Source organism: Panthera leo, chromosome B1 (assembly GCF_018350215.1).
Source record: "Panthera leo isolate Ple1 chromosome B1, P.leo_Ple1_pat1.1, whole genome shotgun sequence".
Classification (NCBI taxonomy): Eukaryota; Metazoa; Chordata; class Mammalia; order Carnivora; family Felidae; genus Panthera; species Panthera leo.
In genome coordinates, this window is record NC_056682.1 from 16545867 (window position 1) to 16565280 (window position 19414).

General features: G+C 40.7%; 1 protein-coding gene and 1 long non-coding RNA gene across 6 annotated transcripts in view; one reads left to right on the plus strand and one right to left on the minus strand.

Annotated features, from left to right (window-relative positions):
• The window catches only part of LOC122217405, a 77222-nt gene extending 74428 nt beyond the window's left edge, over positions 1-2794 (plus strand). For 2 of the 3 annotated variants that reach the window (XR_006201463.1, XR_006201465.1), the window contains exon 4: positions 2682-2794. This is a non-coding gene — a long non-coding RNA (uncharacterized LOC122217405). Of the gene's footprint in view, positions 1-393; positions 542-2681 lie in introns of all 3 variants that reach the window. The other variant, XR_006201464.1, reaches the window with a different exon arrangement.
• SORBS2 (sorbin and SH3 domain containing 2) overlaps positions 1-19414 on the minus strand; it is a 220990-nt gene that overhangs the window by 123070 nt on the left and 78506 nt on the right. For all 3 annotated transcript variants that reach the window (XM_042934331.1, XM_042934333.1, XM_042934334.1), the window contains exon 3: positions 4050-4074. In XM_042934331.1, coding sequence (XP_042790265.1) covers positions 4050-4072 — 23 coding nt within the window. In that variant the 5' untranslated portion in view covers positions 4073-4074. The remainder of the gene's footprint in view (positions 1-4049; positions 4075-19414) is intronic.

Below are 19414 nucleotides of genomic sequence, written 5' to 3' on the forward strand. Positions count from 1 at the left end.
TGCATTTGAACGATCTGTCTTCGATTTCTTTCCAGAATAGTGTTCCAAATCATCGGAGGAGCCAGCAGATTGGAGTGTAGGATATTTCTGAGCAGGGTCTTACAGTAAATCTCAAAGCATGCCACCGGTCTGCTAGCTAGCCTCTGACGCTACAGTTGGTCTATACTTGACTTTTACCAATACACTGAGCCGACGGAGTGCAGAATAACGGCAGGTTGAGCAAACTTAATGTTTCCCTCTCCTTATTTAAATTTGCTTTAGGCTCTTTCCTGTCTCGTCAGCACCCAGAACTTGTAACCTAAAATTTGCACAGAAGTAATTTCAAACAGCTGTAACTACTGTAGCTCCGCCCCCTCCTTATCTGTGTGTTGCTTTCCCTCAATTCATTTACAGGGTCCACCGCCTTCTGGAAGCAGGTGTCCCTCCTTGTGATGTAGCCTCTGGTCAATAGTCGCCTAATGTTACGTCACAGGCCTGCGTCATTCGCCTCACTTCGTCTTGTTGGGTGGGCATTTTCTCATCTCGCCTCAGCCCCAGAAGGGTGAGTGCAGGACAATAAGATATTTTGAGAGAGAGAGAGAGAGAGAGAGACCACATTCACATAACTTTTGTTACAATACGTTGTTATAACTGTTCTATTTTATTCCTGTTGTTAATTTCTTTCTGTGCCTCATTTAGAAATGAAACTTTATCATAGATGTGTACATATAGGAAAAACTATAGTATATATCAGGTTGGGGACTGTCTGTGGTTTCAGGCATCCACGGGAGGTCTGGGATGGTGTCCCCTGAGGATGAGGGGGGGATGTCTGTAATGCCATCTTGCTGTCTCTGTGTCGCAGATCATTTTAAACTTTCACTTAGAAGTCATTTTCAGAGCACACGACTCCATGAAAAGATAAGGAATTGCGGTTTGGGACCACAATTTAAAGGCTTGTAAATCATCATTTAAAAAATAATCTGCTTTACAGTGGCGTTTTTCATGATGGGTTTTAGGAAATATCAGTGTCTTCTAGTATATCTACAAGAGTTTGTTTGCAAATAAAAACACATTTATTTTACTTAACCATTAGCTTTATACCACTTTTGGAAAGCATGCCTACCTAATTTGAGAGAGCAATACTAAGAGTAAAAGGGGGTGTCATGAATATTTATGCTGACTTCACAGGGATAAAGAGGGATTATCCCAGGCAATAATGCAAAACGGGGATGATTTAACAAAATTCATTCTGTTTTAATACTAACTTAGTCTCTAGCAATTTACAGCTTTCCTCTCCAAGAAATATTCCTGCATTCTGAGAAAGAGATAACATAAGTTGTGAAAAGGCATGTAACAAGGTCAAAGGGACAGATGTAAAACAAAATAACGTAACTTTTCAGGTTAAGGAAGAAAAATTTTAAATTAAATGCAAAAGAATGAAGGCAGAAAAAATGGGACTGACATTTTAAAATCAGAAAAAGCGTTGTAACGTTAACTACTTTTTTCCTAAGCCCTAATTTACCAGGATTAAAAGGCACTCCATTGAATTTAAAAACAATTTTTTTTCATGACAGTAGATTAAAAACTATTTTATTTAATGAGTAGGACATTTCCGGGCTCAACAATTTCAAATGCAAAAGATGGAAAATGGAGACAGAATCAAAACCCTTGGGAAGTATGCATGAGTGACAGCTTCATTCATGTTTCCCTCTCTTGGCTATGAATGGATTAAGGACACAGCTCAGAGGTAATAAAGGAAAACTATCTAAGTGCTCATAGATAAATGACAAATACTAACTGCTCAGTAAATGTTTCTGGGATATGTAATAGAATATATTTTTTTAAAAGACTAGTCATGTTCACTCTACAACGTCCTATAATGCAAGTGCTGAAGAATACTGAGCAAACCAAAAGTCCATTGTGTTTCTTTAGTCTGCTCAAAGTGAGGTTGCGTTTCTATGTGCAAAACACAAGCCAGAGACCTAAAAGAAAGCAGTCTTCTTCCTCTTCAGAATAAATAGAAACAGACACGATTTCTTTATCATCAGGAGATTTTGTAGAAAAAGTATTTCAGGACTAATGTTATGATCCAACTTATGGGCTCTTGTCAAGAACCGTAGCATCACCTTCTGCCTTGTTTCCTGACGGAGCGATGGGACTGGTACCGGATAATGTCTACTGCGGGGACAGGCTAGTTTGTGATCCAGAGCGCAGACTTTGGGCCCAATCCAACTGGGTTAAAAGCTCATTCTACCATATCCACATGGATAACTTCAGGCAACATATCCTCTCTCTGAACCTACGAAGTTTCTTCCTCTATAAATAGGGATAACAATGGTGCCAACCTCCTAGAGTTGTTGAAGGAGCCAATGATTAATATGCACAAAGCACTTAGAAGTAGGTCTGGCACATCATGCCACAAATGTTACTACTGCTATTAAAAAGTCAGTGTTCCTTTGATGGTGATACTTGTGCCTAGTGGCTGCATGATTTCAGATAGGGTTCCCTTTCTTTCCGTGGTCATTTGTTCAGATGACTTCTCTAGTCAGGTCTCCTCTTTTTATAAACTAATTATTTTGGGAATGTACTAAATCTTGGTTTGAAGACATGAAATAAATCCTTCTAAAGTCACATTTGTTTCTTTCCTGCACAGATGGCTGAGTAGAATCTGTGTTGATTGCACCTTTATTTTGTACATTAAGGCTCTAAGAACAGCGGCTTCCTGAGACTGACTGGGAAACTGTTTTGATTGACGGGTCTCACCAGGACACCAGACTGTGCAGGCAGATAAGAAGCCCACTGGGAGAAGATATCAGGGAAGGTAAGAATGCCACGATCCCTTTATATGAGAGCTGGGAAACTGGCTCTGGGAAGGGGAAACTGCAGAGCAGCAAAATGATCTTGATTACTAGTGACATTTAATTGCAATTAGGTTTCTAACAACAGCAAAAAAAGATTATAAAACTCTTCGGTTTCTTTCACATCAAACTGCCCATGCTTGGAATATTGTCGTGTGCATTCTTCCTGCAACACCATCAAAAACAGGTTCACTGTATTTGCAACATACTGAGAAGAGTTAATGGCCAGTGCAGGAGTTCTCCTGGCTTCAGAGTTCAAAGTTATCTGCTCCCGGATTCAGCCACACAAATTATTCCCTGAGAGTAATCTTCAGTGAGTTGCTAGGAGATGACCGGTTTATGTTTTCCTTTGATTATAGGGCATAACCGCCCCACTGTCAAAGTGCCAAAAGTTAAAAAAAACAAAAAAAAAGGCAGTGATTGCTTAAGAAAAATTTTTTCCTGTTACTTGCAGTGAGGTATTGAAACCTGGACTATTTTGCATACAGGGAGCTCAAGGGAGCCAAAAAGATCTATGCGGTATAAGAATTGTTATCTGAGGGGCGACTGGGTGGCTCAGTCAGTTGAGCGTCTGACTTCAGCTCAGGTCATGATCTCGCAGTTGGTGAGTTCAAGTCCTGGGTCGGGCTCTGTGCTGACGCTGACAGCTCAGAGCCTGGAGCCTGCTTCCGATTCTGTGTCTCCCTCTCTTTCTGCCCCTCCCCCACTTGTGCTCCCTCTCTCTCTCTCTCAAAAATAAATAAACATTAAAAAAGAAAAGAATTGTTACTAAGACCAATTACATGTCAATGGTAGTCAGCACGTGACCAATGCTTCCTACATATTTGTGTAATCAAACCAAGTCATGACTTTTTAGCAGTTTCTTAAAAAATAGTATTATGCATAGGTATGGTGAATGGCTTATGGTTTCAAGGAAGTGCTTACACATATTGGTGGGCACCTGGCATGGGTCAAAAGAGGTAAAGGGCCAGCAACGGAGGAGTTTAATTAAGCTCAAACCTCTGGATAGAGGTGAAATAAAAAGAGAAAAGACTGTAACGCTTCTGGCCCCAACACCAGGGCTCATTTTGTTATGCCATACCATCTCCTGGACATAGAGTTATGTGATATGTAATTGTTTTTCTGTGATAGCCAATATAGTGATTAAAAGTGACAACCCAGTTTTAAATAATAACTACTTACTGGCTGTGTGAATTGGACTGAATTACTTACATCCTCTGTGCCTCAGTTTCCATTCCTATAAAATGGGGAAAAATAATAGTATATACTTCTTAGGACCAATGTAGGAATTGACCTATATAATTACAGTGAAATAATATACGTAATATACTTAGAAAATATTATTCTTAGCAAAGTGCCTGGTACGCAAAAATGTTTAAGGGGCCATAAGATAAGCTATCATTTTCACTATGATTATTAGTATTTTTAACATTATTTTACTGCATCCTGAACAAGTTTAACACCACCTGAGAGCTTGAGGGTCAGGTATATGAAACCTGAAAAAGTTGAGAAGCCACAGGTTTAGATAAATAGGGGAAATGAACAAAAGCAGGAAAAATTCAAGGAAGCAAAGAGAAAGCTGAGGTTTTCTTAAGTCTGCTGTCTTGTTAGTTGTGGGTTACCACCCTATTCTCAATAATTTGGTGTATATGCGCCTCAGGCTACCTAAGGCTGGCCACTTATTAAGCAGATCCTGTGAGCAAGGGCATCTATGTTTATGACACTTGAACCTCCTGTTTGCCTGGGTGTTGAGCAACAGAATGGACAGACCTCTGGGATTTGGGAGCTCCAGGTTCTGGTCGCTAACTGGGTGGGTGTCCTCAGGGATCTTTCGGCCTTTGTGGACTTCCATTTCCTCATTTGCAAATGAGGTAGTTGGACATTGTCGCCTTGATCTCCACGTTTTTGTAATTTTATGATCTGTCTATATAAGAGCCGTGTCTGCTCTAGTTTCCTTTGCAGGTGAGCTCTGGGCAAATCTGTCATGTGGAAACCCAGAGCTGCAAATCAGAAACAGTTAGATGACCTCCTTTTGCTCTATAAACGAGTAATACGCTCCGTAAATGGATTATCAGACCCTGTTAAATAGCAAGATCGCCCAGTGACGATGAAATAGAATGTGGTTTACAATAAAACAGCTTATCTGTTGCCTATTGTGTAAAGCAAAGTATGCGAGAGAGTTGTTTAAATGGTGCACTTAAAAAACTGCCCCGGCAAATCACTTTCTTCGAGAGAGGTTACCAAGAAAAATGCAAAAGGAAAATTCAGTGTTTCAGAGGCAGCAGGTGTGAGTCACAGCTCTGGTACTAAATCGAGAAGGCTCTGAGGAGAATGACGTCAACAGACTTGCCGGTATTATTTTTATGGAGACTCTCAAACCACCATGAACGGTACACTGTAATCAATTATTAAATGTGATCCAGGGTAGGGCAGTCTATGCTAACACAATTCAGATACGTTTTTCTCTCCAGCGTTCTGTTATCAGTTATGCGATATATAGAGTAACAGTTAATAAGGATCAGTTTCTGCAACTCCATCCTGCAACCTACTTTTTTATTGTAAATAAACCAGATGAGGGGGAAAAAGGCAAAGGGAGACAGTGCCACGTTTCAAGCCATTTGTCTTGGTATTTTAGCGACAAGCTTAATCTAATTAATTGTATTTGGCGCTGACTAGCTTGGCATAAGGTATTAGCTTTCGGCTGCAAATGAGTAGCGCTTGACAAGGTGAGAAATCCTCCTTTGATTGTGAAATCATCCAAGATGCATTTCTAATCTCTTTTGAAAATGAAAGCCCTAGGACTACGTGATTAAAACAAAAACCCAAAACCCCAAATCCCCTCTTACACCTAACAGCTGAGCTCTGCAGTGGAGGACGATAGCCTGGTTACTACACATGGCAGAGAGAGTTGTCCCCACATACTCAACCTTCTTACCTTGTACTAGAAGTTTTAACCGGGCACATGGCTTTAGCCAGCCAAAGACGACATTTCTGTTTCCCTTGCTTTGCTATCAAATTTTGGTTGGTGAGTTTGAGAGGAAATGATGTGTGTGCCCTCCAAGGAGCCGTGGCCTTAAAGGGAAAGGACATTCCAACTACTTTCCCCTTTTCTCCTCTCTGGGGAGAGGTGTTAGGATCTGGAACAGCCATCTTGAACATAAAAGGGAAGCCGTGTGTTGAGTGGGGAGGAAGGAGCCTAGGTGTCTGATAATTATGGACCTACTCCTCTTGTGTTACCAATTTGTACTTTTACCTGAGTGGGCAATAAATATCTCTCATTTAAGCCTCTATTGCTTTCGGATCTCTGTAACAGGCCTGAGCTTTTATCCCAATGAATGGACTGGACACTTGGAATCCAACACGTTATAATAATCTCATTCAATTTATGCATAGTTACAAGGAGAATGTCTGTGCATTTTTGGTAAATTTTATTTTCCTTCTGTCACATGTTGAAATGTTGGCTAGTAAACATATTCCTGGTGGCACCATAACCCTGTGCTGCTTTTGAAGATCTTATTTCCTCCCTCCATTCCTCCCTCTCTCCTTTCCTTCCTTCCTTCCTTCCTTCCTTCCTTCCTTCCTTTCTTTTTTCCTTCCTTGAATGCTTTATCATCTCCACTGGACTACAAATTCCTTGACAAGAACAAGACATACATGCCACGTTCTGTAGTTTTCTATCCCAAAGACTAAACACAGAGTTTTGCACATTGAAACAGACCTTGCTGAGCCTTTGTTCAAGAAATACTCAAAAGACATGCACAGAGCTGCGTTAATTTTTAACATCACCATGCATTTAACCGAATTCCTGAAATGAACAATTTGAAAACAAGTGCCTAAATTATATGTAAAATTTGATTTCTAAGTTTCCAGACAGACCTTGTTAATCACTAATGATAACAATACATTTAAAGAGACATTTCAGTAGAGTTTAAAATGATTCAGTAGCTCAAGAAAGAGCCTTAGGCACAATGAACAGTAATATGATATTAATAAGATGGAATTTATAAATCTGTAAAGCCTTTAAATATAAAGCACCCAAAGCCCAATATTTATCCCCTTATTGATCATTTCTGGTAAAAATTAACTGAAGGTTGAGGGAGTCCAAGCCATAAAAGATGAAATATCCATGGAATGTGTTACAGGGAATAAAATTATTTATTCTGTAGTTTAGAAAATAAATTGGAAAAAAAGAAGGCTTAAATTCCTCATTTTTCCTGAGTTGATACCAGCAGATTCTGGTTATTCACACATAATGTAAACTTTTTTACCAATGAGACAATCGCTATAACCAGTTGTTGAGTCAAGTTGTATTTTACCTCGTATGTAATACATTGTGCGTATAATGCCTTTTGTCTTTACAACGCAGAAATAGGGACAATGTTAGCATTCCTAGACATTTTCTAAAAAAAATTCCAGAAGTATATCTCTGTCAAAAAAAGGCAAAAGCTTCCTTGTATCGAAGAGGGTGGGCCCGGCTTGCAGGTGTTCCTTGCCAACCCACCTTAGGAGAAAACTGTACTGGGTGCCGGAAGACATTTTGTTTATTATCCTTTGATTTTGAGACCTGGAGAATATGTTTCCTGCGTTTTTGAAAGATATTTACAGTATCATCTCAAAGAATGAATTACTATTTTTTCACCGTGGAGCTGTTGATAAATCTGTCCCTTGGAATGAGGCATTGTGGGATGAGGAACATGGAATCAGGCTTTAAAGGCTCTTCAGATTCTGAACTGAAGTGATATCACCAAAAAAAAAAAAAAAAAAAAGAAAGGGGGAAGCATGTGAGGTGATGGATGTGTTAATTAACTCTGTGGGGGAATCCTTTCACAGTGTGTGCATCAAATCGTCATGTTGTATGCTTTAAATATCTCATAATTTTATTTGTCAGTTATACCTCAGTGAAGCTGGGCGGAGGGGGGGGAAGCTTAGACTTCAGCCAAGGTTTCCAACATCTACTCATCCATGTGACTGGAGGCATGTCACTTTGTCTACCCTGGCTTCCCTTTTCTCCCCTTTGCCATGGGAATGGTGCTAAACGTCCTGGTCTGTCTACCTCATGACATCAGTCAGGCTAATAAGAGACAGTCTAGACCAAAATCCACCTTGAACCAAAAAATGAATTGCAATAAAAACCAACTTCCTAATTCTCCTGCTCTTTAAGTGTGATGGGGACGTTCGATGTGTTATCTCCTTGTAGACAAGAACACTGTGGTGATTGACTTTCTGTAAGAATACAGCACAGGTAGCAGCGAAGTCTTCTGAAGCATGTGTAAGCAAATTCTGGAGCAGCCAGTAAAAGACAGAACTCTGTTTTCTCACATTCACATGGAATTTTGATCCAGACGCGAAATGTGAATGAGGTTGGGAGGCAAACGCTATGGAGAAAGAATTTTTTTGGTGTAACCAGAAGATGAACCCTAGACCACAGTTTCAAAGAAGCCAAATACTTTACTGTAAAGTAGAATAGGAAAATACCAGATCTTTATGCAAGAGCAAAAGAGTTTGTGTTTAAAAATGCTGTGGAGAGGGGCGCCTGGGTGGCGCAGTCGGTTAAGCGTCCGACTTCAGCCAGGTCACGATCTCGCGGCCCATGAGTTCGAGCCCCGCGTCAGGCTCTGGGCTGATGGCTCGGAGCCTGGAGCCTGTTTCCGATTCTGTGTCTCCCTCTCTCTCTGCCCCTCCCCCGTTCATGCTCTGTCTCTCTCTGTCCCAAAAATAAATAAAAGAAAACGTTGAAAAAAAAAAAAAATTTAAAAATGCTGTGGAGAAAAGAGGAGCTGTTTTAGGAGACTAAATCAATCACTTGAGGAAGAGGCCTGCTCCAGAGAACTGAGGTCTTCCTCTTAGAAATTACAGACTTTTGTTCCTTATAATTAGGTCCAGTGTTGCTCAGCTTCCAAATAATTCAGAGGAAACTATTATGTGAGATCATAATTTTCCTCCAAAACAACCTTATCAATGTGTAGCAAAGTGTCATAAGGGAGGAAAATGAGAAGTTCTTTAGCTTTGAGCCAAAACAATAATTTGAGCCCCGGGTCATTATAAAAATGGATACCACTGATACCCGCTAAAGGGTCATGAGTTATGTAAGAGATGTTGGACTAATCACCCTTCACAATAGCCCTGAAAAAATAAATGAAAAGGAGATCATGGTTGACCAGTGAGGGGCGGGGGAGGGCAGATAAGGTGATGAAATGGGTAAGCTTTGTGATTGGTGATGAAACATAGCCAGGGCTGGAACTGTAGTTATTCTGGGTCAGAATTTTGAAAAAACTTTGGAAGAGTAGGACTTGAAGAAACAATAAGGGACCTTTCCCTTCATCCCTGGGTCAGCCCTAACAACCCTGTTTCCTTTTTCTTTTACTAAAGGGTGACGTATTGAGAACACCTTTGATATTTAGTGTCTGTTAGCCTGACCTCTTATACCCTGTTAATGTTACTTAAAGCTCTACCCAAAATGGGTACCCTAAGTGCAGGAAAATAACCAGTTTTCTAAGATTTAGTATAATTTAATTTAATAGTTGAAGTGGGCCAGAGCTGAATCCACATCATCATAGGGGGAAGGAGAACATCTGAGAAATTAATCAATCCCAGAGCCATTTAAAGGCATATTGTATTTTGGGCACAACTTTGGCCATAAAAGCGAGCACCTGAAATAACACAGATACCTTTTCGCTGTGGCATAGCAGCAACTTCACTGAAAACAGAAAAAGCCTCTTTTGCTCCGTCTCCTTTCAGAACGTTGAAAACAGTCTTATGTTTTTGGAGAATAAGTACCAACTTAGTTTGAATTATGAATCCCATAGAATGGGTGTGTTTTAATGAGCTTAAACCTAAGCGACATATGTTAACAAGAGTGATTTATTTCTAGGAGGATCCTGAGAAAATAGCTGTGAGTTTTCAAGGGAAGCTAGGAGGGGGAAAAAAAAAAAAAAAAGACCCAACAGGCCGATACAAAGAAGGCTCAATACCCATAAAAAGCAGAGACACCGATTTGCCTCAAACAGTATTCTGAGCCTTATTCTATTCATTTCCTTAGAATAATTTCCAGTATTTGTTAAGGCGCAGACAACCGGGGGCTCCACGTGGGAAGTGTGTCTTTGGAATTATCTAGTGCATCTTTTTTAAGCGTGTGTCTTTCTAGTTCAGTTATCTCTGTAGGGCCTTTGAGGAACCACTGGAGCTCACAGCCATAGAGCAGGACGTTGACCTAGCTTCAGTGAATGTCAAGGTCCTGGGTCATGAGGAGTGAAGAGAGAGCAGCTGTAGTATATTAATCTAGACTCCAACAGTGTTACAGCTACATATTTACAACCACTTGACTCACTTCACCCTGTTCTTGCTATGCCTTGTACACAAAGCGCAGACACCTAAAAAGGTACAGTCTTCATGGTTTTTAGTATGTTCGCGAGCACTGGTACTCCAAGTTAATTTTGCTCCTCTCTTGCATATGCCAATTCCTTTACAGCTGGACAGCAGGAAGCAGTTCTGAGAAGTTAGCTTTTCATGGTTTCAACCTCCAAGTTCACACCCCAAGCTTAGTGTTAAAAAGATCTCGGGGTGCCTGGGTGGCTCAGTCGATTAAACGTCCGACTCTTGATCTCGGCTCAGGTCAGGATCTCACGGTTTGTGGGTTCGAACCCCATGTTGGGCTCTGCGCTGACAGTGTGTGCAGCCTGCTTGGGATTCTCTCTCCCTCTCTCTCTGCCCCTCCCCCATTTGTGCTCTCTCTCTCTTTCGGAAAAAAAAAAACAAAAACTTAAAAAGATCCTGGTTTCCTTGACTTACATATAGCTGCTTTGGCTTTTTTTTGAGGATGCTTGGGTATTTTAGGGAGAAAAAGACACCGTAAATTTAGATCTTAAGCAGTGCTGGGACAACTTTTGTGTGTTTTTATCGAATACTTGGGCTATTTTCATGCATAGAGAGTGAAAAAAGGAAAAAAAAAATAGCAGCTAGTTAATGGTCTTCATAGCTTCCAGAAGAAACTAGTTATCCTTCAACAGCAATTATTTTCTGGTGTGCTGTGATATTTGCAGAATTGATCTCTGTGACAGAGTCCTTAGGAGCTGGCTGATGATCAGGTTTATAGTTTGTCTTTTGGATCTTAAGTAGGTGTACCTAACTTAACTTTCCCACCTCTCTTCACCACCATTTATACTGTTGCTACAGGACTCTTCCTAAAACCTAGTCCAATTACCTCACTCCCTCCTTTCAAAACTTATGGGGGCTCTTGGTCATCAGAAAGACCAACCTCTGGGGCACCTGGGTGGCCCAGTCGGTTAAGCGTCTGACTTCAGCTCGGGTCATGATCTCGTGGTTCATGAATTCAAGCCCCGCATGGGGCTCTGTGCTGACAGCTCGGAGCCTGGAGCCTGCTTCGGATTCTGCGTCTCCCTCTCTCTCTCTGCCCCTCCCCTGCTCACGTTCTGTCTCTCTCACACTCTCTCAAAAAATAAACACTAAAATAAAAATAAAAATAAAAAAGGCCAACTTCTGACACTCTAGAATGACCTTAAGGCTGTGACCTGATCTGACTCTATTCTCCTTTTTCAATATCATTTTCACCTCATCGCTCACTTCACCTATGTCTCTCTGCTCTTCCTGAATCGCCCATGATGTCCATGCTATTTTCCTGATCTGGATTTGGAATTTCCTTAACCTTTTATTTCCTCAAATCCCAACCAGTTTTCAAGGCTTCCCAACCTCTGAATTAATTTCTATTTCTTTATGTGTTTTTTTTTTTTTTAAATACTTTTAATGTGTTTAAACCCTGTAACGCACATTTTGTCTTCCCCTGGTCAAAAATAGTGTCTGAAAAAATCATGCATGTATTTTTTGTAGCCTCAAACACAGAGACTCTCAAGCCAGCTTGTTCATGTGTCCAGCGTACTGACTATAATTACTCTTCGTGTTGGTACTAGAATACTTCTTCCCTATGTCATGTCTGTCTGTCTCTGTCAATATAATATCTGTGAGATGAAGGCTAATTTCTTTTTTATGCTACATTTCTCATTGCATCCAGTTCAGCACCTGGCACATCTTATATGCTCAATACATTAAAAAAAAAATGAATCAGGTATAAGATTGTGTTGCCAGTTTACATTTTATTTATTTATTTTTTATTAAAAATTTTTTTTAATGTTAATTTTTTTGAGAGAGACAAAGCGTGTGCAGGGGAAGGGCAGAGAGAGAGGGAGACACAGGATCTGAAGCAGGCTCCAGGCTCTGAGCTGTCAGCACAGAGCCCGACATGGGACTTGAACTCACAAACCACGAGATCATGACCTGAGCATAGGCGGACCCTTAACCCACTGAACTACCCAGGCGCCCCCGTTGCCAGTTTATATTTTAATGCAGAGCCCTTTTTAAAGCAATTACAGTAAATCTTTGATTAGTTCCATAAAAAGAGTTAGACATCTATTTTTGAACATTTCTCCTGTTAATATTTACAATCAACTTCAGCCTTCCGTGAGTCAATAGCTACAAACCATTATAACCTGCTATAATCCAGTAGTTACAAAAGGATGGGAATTACTCTGCAAAAAGCGCGGTGCTGCAGAGATTCTAGCTTGGGATCATTTCCACTGGTGCTGGAAATTCTAGCTAATCATCTTTATTCAAAGGACAAGCTGCATTTGACAAAGCTTCTAAATGTTGGTTCCTGGCACCTGCCACGTAGAAGTCTATTCCAGAGGATCGAACAAAATACAGCCTCCTAATATAGCCTCTAGGAGTGCTACCTTGAGGAAGTTACCTAATCTTTCCAAGCCTCAATTTCCTCACGGAGAAAAATTGTGTATAACAATTCTGTGCTGAGAATCCCAAGAGGTAATCAATCAAAATTCTAACTTTGTGCTGGGATATCATTAATCAGGAAATAACCGCTCTTGTTTTTATGATGATCTTTGCTATGGTTCATATAGTACTTATATCCACTGCTATTAATTTCCGGCTCATCATTTCTTTCAATTTCTTTTTCTCAAATAAGTTATCATATTAATCTTTTCATTCGTTTTTCTGTCTCTAGTTCTCTCCCCAGCACCCCCCTCCCTCCCTCTCTCTCACTCTCTCTCTCTCTCCCCTGCAACACCCCCCCCCCCCCCAGTCTCTCCATTGGATGGTGCAGTTGTTACAAGGTCAATCTTTTGAAAAGGAACAGTGACTTCACATTATCTATTAATAAATTCCAAGTCAAGCCCGGCACAATATGTTCCCAACCTAATTTTCAGGACGTTATACTCTATTTCCTTTCTTATAGTCTGTTCTTCAGTAAAATTGGACTTTTGGCGACTTCTTTTTACGTGCATTTTATGTTTCAGCCTTCCTTTGAGTTTTATGAGCACATTTTAACTGGGAGCCTGCCGTGTGCCTGACATCGTTTTGGGTCTTAGAGGTGCCGAAATAATCAAGACAAGTCCCTGTCTCCCAAGAGCATGTGACTGGGGTGGCACGGCAGATATGGTTTTGACTCACGTTTTTTTGTGCTATGTTTCCTCCATTGGGATTACTCTTAATTACTCTTAAAATCATATCCATTTCTTAGAGGCTCATCTCGAAGTAGCTCCTATGTAAACAACACAAATGGCTTGCTCTCTCATTTGAGCAAATGTACGTCTTTGAGCCACTTCATCTTGTCTTATTTATTTTTTGTTTTTGTTTTTTGAGGATAGGTACCATACTTCATTCACTTTTGTATTCTTCATTGTGAATCATAAATAGTAGGCTTTCAGGAAATACTTGCTGAATTATTAAAGCAACCTACTAGTAGAATTTGATTTTAATTTTTTTTTTAACGTTTATTCATTTTTGAGAGAAAGAGCATGAGCAGGGGAGGGGCAGAGAGAGAGGGAGGCACAGAATCCCAAGCAGGCTCTAGGCCCTGAGCTGTCAGCACAGAGCCCGACGGGGGGCTCAAACTCACAGACTGCGAGATCATGACCTAAGCTGAGGTTGGATATTTAACCGACTGAGCCACCCAGGTGCCCCAGAATTTGATTTTAAATAGAAAAATACCCAAAGTTTTCATGGTCATTTCTGTAAAGACCTGTCCCCCTAAATACTCAGTCTAGCAGTTTTTAGCACATTTGGACACCCATCTTTAAATATGAGACACATTTCTGGAAAGAACACAGGGTCCTGTGAGTGAAGTGTTGGGTTGCCTTGCATTATATTTACTTGAAGCTACTACAGAGAATCAACAAAAGTGTGAAGGGAAAGCAAAACCAAATGAGTCTCGTTTTAGAGACATTAAATATGCTCGTAGCAGATTTAGATCCCTGAACAGATGCTTTCACAAAAGCAGCAGCATCTGGAAGTACGCACACATGTTCCTCTCTTATACTCCTTGGCATTATCTCCATGGTTACTAAATGAGTCACTCATTTCTATCAACACTGATGTGATAGAAATAGCTTCATCAGAGCGAATTCTCTTCTCCTCTGGAAAGTGGACAGATTATTAAGGAATGTCCACAGTTTGCATGAATGATCCTATCACTTCTTTTTTTTTTAATGTTATTTATTTATTTTGAGAGAGAGAGAGAGCATGTGAGCGAGTTAGGGGAGAGGGGCAGAGAGAGAGAGAGAGAGAGAGAGAGAGAGAGGAGAGAGAATCCCACACAGGCTCTGCTCTACCAGTTCAAAGCCTCACTCGGGGCTAGATCTCATGGGCTGGAAGATCATGATCTGAGCAAAAACCAGGGAGTTGGATGCTTAACCAGGTGCCCCGTGATCCTGTTACTTCTACGGTCACAATTGCAGCTAACTCAAATAGGTCCCAGGGTCCACATATTGTGCTGATGACTTACTCTCAAAGTAATGGTACTCACGTACAAGAAGTTAGGAAGGTGTTAGTAAGTTCAGTAGTTGGCTCTTTATTATGCTCTATTGTAAGGACATTTTTGATGAGTCAATTGTATGAATTTGAATACTTTTGATTCTTTGAAATTAGTGAAAACTTCATAATTTTGTTATCAGATTACCAAATGAAGGCTTTTATCAGATCATACCTGCATTAAGAAAGAAGCGCCTGAGGGATTCTCTTCAATCAGCTTCTTTTAAAATGTGTTGATGAGGAAATAAGCCTTATTTAGCTAGGTTATTAAACCATTATGCAATTAATAAAATTTGATTTCCAAATAATGTCCCGTGGTCAGGCTTATTTTATTTTGATAAAGGCCAGGCTTTAAGATACACATTTTAAGATACAGTAAGAATAGCTTGTCCAAGAGAAATAACTAAATCCAAATAAAACCACCTCAATCACTGTTTTGAATTACTGGTTAATGTTTGTCCCTGAATCTGCTCCAGGCAGGTTTCATGCTTTCTTTGATGAGTGACTCTTGTGGGAATATGATTGGCTTTTAAGGTAAAACCCATCCTGGTGGCATAACCCTCCACCAGGGGTCTGATATTAAAAAACAAAACAAAACAAAAAAGGCTTGAGGTATACATGGTCAATTTCTTATATATAATTTGAGTTTTCATAAACCTATGGAGGATAACTTTTGTGAACATTATTAGAATGTTCGAAAGAAGATTTTTTATTCCAAAAACAACGTGCTTGTTTCCTAGGTCTGTGGGCCTATCCAACCAGCCCAAGAATAGGACTCAATTAAGATTCTCTCCACCATGTGGCGACCAGAGATCCAACATAATGCCAACGACTGTATTACCTCAAAAAGGCTCGTTGGTGGTGTGGTGGAAAGAGTGTGGTCATGAATCCATGCTTTTAGGCTCGTCAGACAAATGTTTTCACCTGGCTGCGGGGTTGATAAGGACCCTTGGCTTGCCAAAAATCTGCATTTGTGGTTGGGGATCACTTGAAAATATTTTGCTAAGGTTCTGTTTTTGCCATTCTGTCTAACTTTGAAAACAATGGTGAATCTTGTGTTCTAGGTAAATACTGGTGAATACTTCTTTCACTACTGCCTTTTGAGCATTCTTATCTCATATGTGGAGGTCAATAAGACTATTTTTGACTAGTGAAGCCACGGGGCCTTATTTCTAAATCTGGTTAATCAGCTGCCTCCTGCATCCACCTAGCCATCACAAAATCATGGACAATGGCACCAATTATTTTAATTCCTAATTCTAAAGTTAATCGTGGCACTTTTCAAATCAGGAAGAAAGTCTCCTGGGAGATGTCACAGGTTTGTCATTAAATCGCACTTTGAGTGTTGGTTTTCAGGGCTTTGAAGACAAGCAGACAGTGGAAATCCCAGCTGTGGGTCCCATTTGCTCTGGGAGGAGGCAGAGATGATGGCCCATGCCTTTTTTTTTTTTTTTTTAATGTTTATTTTTGAGAGAGACAGAGACAGAATGTGAGTGGGTTAGGGGCAGAGAGAGAGAGAGACACAGAAGCAGAAGCAGGCTCAAGGCTCTGAGCTGTCATCACAGAGTCTGACGTGGGGCTCGAACTCACAAGCTGTGAGATCATGACCTGAGCCGAAGTCGGACGCTCAACCGACTGAGCCACCCAGGCGCCCCGATGATGGACCATTCCTAACAATATCTCCCTCAAACTGTGCTGGTCACCCTTTAGGAGCCAAATACATGAGGGAGTAATGAAAGAATGAGTGAATGAAGTCAGCCCTCCAGTCTTTCCTTCCTCAGCTCTAGAATAGCATGATATTTACCACTGGTTGTGTGAGAATTTAATACACATAAAGTGTTTAGAGCAGGGAATAACATATGATAAGAATTCTATGACAGATAATTGTTTATCTTTGTATCAGAAGGCCATATCTCCGATTCACAGAGGCTGCTCTTTTATTTTCCATTCTCCTTAATTTCCCTATGTGTTATACAGTATAAGTTCTACTGGTATTAAACAAGGAGAACTCTTATCCAGGGTAAAGCTGCTAAAAACTTTCAAGTCTGTATACTTGAAAAACAAAGAGAATCTAGATTTTTCATCGACTTTCTACCCATCTCTCTCTGGGTCAGCTGACCAAATGCTTTTAGAGGACTCCTCTCTAAGAGCCTATAGACAGGATTTTCTTCTGTATTTCCATTTTCGGAATGAGTAAAGAACAGAGCTAGATGGTGTGTGCCTTCTGTCTGCCTCATCTTTATGGTAAACTGATTTGGGGATAACACCCCTCCCATCCAGCCGCCTGACCCAGCAGTTCTGAAGGTTCTGAATCATGAATCCTCAGGGTTAGTTGATTCTAGAAGATTATCCAACTTAACATTTGCTTAGATCCCTAGTTTCCAGCCCGTGAAATACAAGCAATAGTGGAGATCTTCAGTTTTGTGGGAAGGCACTTTATTACTTTTTTCTCTTTCTTCTCAGCCTAATGACTCACATTCAGATGCTTCTGCCCAATTTTAGAATTATCATGATCTACTTGGCAGGAAAAAGAAACCCATAACATTTTATGTTCAGCATAACTTATGTAATTTTTTTCAAGGGATGAGAAAAATACAACATTTGATGTAGAAGCATTTCTAAATTCTTTAACATTAAGAGGTGTAAAAATTTAGTATTTTATCGTGGGGCGTGTTGTAATTTACATATTTGTAGCTAATATATTTACATTTTCAAAGAATACTTAATGATATAGAAAGATATTCTAAAAGTATAAGATGCAAATCAACACAAGCAGTGTAACTCTAATTTGGGTTTTTAAAAAGGTCACTGTGGGCGTGCCTGGGTGGCTCAGTGGGTTAAGTGCCTGACTCTTTTTTTTTTTTTAAATTTTTTTTTAACGTTTATTTATTTTTGAGACAGAGAGAGACAGAGCATGAACGGGGGAGGGGCAGAGAGAGAGGGAGACACAGAATCGGAAGCAGGCTCCAGGCTCTGAGCCATCAGCCCAGAGCCCGCCGCGGGGCTCGAACTCACGGACCGCGAGATCGTGACCTGAGCTGAAGTCGGACGCTCAACCGACTGAGCCACCCTGGCGCCCCAAGTGCCTGACTCTTGATTTCAGCTCAGGTCATGATCTCACTGTTCCTGTGACGGAGCCCGCATCATGCTCCACGTAGAAAGCATGGAGCCTGCTTGGGATTCTCTCTCTCCCTCTCTCTCTCTCTGCCCCTCTCCCACCCTGCTCTTTCTCTCTCTGTCAAAATAAACATTAAAAAAATAAAAAAAAAATTAAAATGTCACTATGAAGTTTTCTTTAAAAAAACAAGAAAGAAATATCCCCAAATGTTTGATAAAATTTTTGTAAAATCACCCTTTTCTCTTTTGTGAAACCTGCATTCTCCCGTTCACAGGGACCCTGTCAGGACCCCTGAGAGACTCTACTAAGTCATGTCTCAGCACTTAGGAATCTTCAAAAATAAAGGCAACAATATACATTCAATGAATCCTGAGAGAACACTGATGACGCTGCATTTCTGACCAGAAGTCCTTGAGCACGTTTCTTTTCAGTTCCCGGGAGAAAGGACAGTCAGAGATTTCTCCTGTGAGCTGCCGCAGGCCTTTGGGAGGAGGCCGGGTGTGCAGAAGTCTGTTTACACCGGGCAGCCTCAGAGCTAGAATGTGCAGAGAGCTCGGCTCAGGGCCCTGCCCCAGGACTCAGGGACTGGAAGAGCCCCAGGCTTTAAATGCGGTTCCCCCTTTGCAGCTGGGCACCCAGGCCCTTGGCCTTCCTGCTGGAACAGGTAAACGAGGTCGGCCCCTGTAAATCCTGGAGGGGGCTTTAGTCCAGCCTAGCCGCCCAGCAGTGTTCTATCCAAATTCCATTGTGACTGACAAAATGGTATATTGATAATGACTTTTAAAAGTCGCTGCTCTCTGCTTATCGAGTGTTTTTCCTATGGAAACCACTAAACAGTTATGTGGGGTTTTTTTGCTTTTTTTCCTTTTTTTTCTAAGTGGGAAGAAATGACTCATGCCACTCATTATTTTGCATCTTTTTCTCATGGTCGAGTAGCCATACTCTTTTAATGACTTAAAACACACACACACACACTTCAGTCCCAGTGGTAAATTTAAATCCTTTGCTTCATCTGTTATGCGTGCAGCTAACTTCAGTGCACAGTCTCATCAGGGCAGATTCAAGTACAGAAGCTCCACTGCTGCCTACCTAGTAGGGGAGGAGCTGGAACTTAGAATAGAACAGTTCTCCAAATGGCAAACAGCTCAGATGGTTAATGCAAATGAAGAATTCCAATTGGCTTTGAACGTAGCGTAATGCAAAATAACTACCTCACAAGTCACTTTCTCTTGCATCTACTTATCAAAATATTTATAAAATGTCTTTGCACTGTCATACCTAACTAAGCCTGGTGGTATTTATTTTTTTCAGTAGGATTCTCTTTTGTTCTTACGCAGTCTGACGCAGGGACCAAGCACTGACTTTTAGAAAGTAGACTTTCTCTCTCTGTTTCTCATTCTGCCTCTGCCTCTGTCTCTGTCTGTTTCTAGATGTACAGTCAAGCCAGCATGCAAATGGAGAACTAAAACCATCACACGGATTATATTGTAGATTGTGAATAACACACTCTACCATCTGGTATTTATGCCCTGATATCCGGTCCCTTTTCCTGAAAAGTATGCACATTTAAAACCTGATTTACAATCGAGGAAGTCGAAACTTTCCTTTTAAAAGTAATGCATCA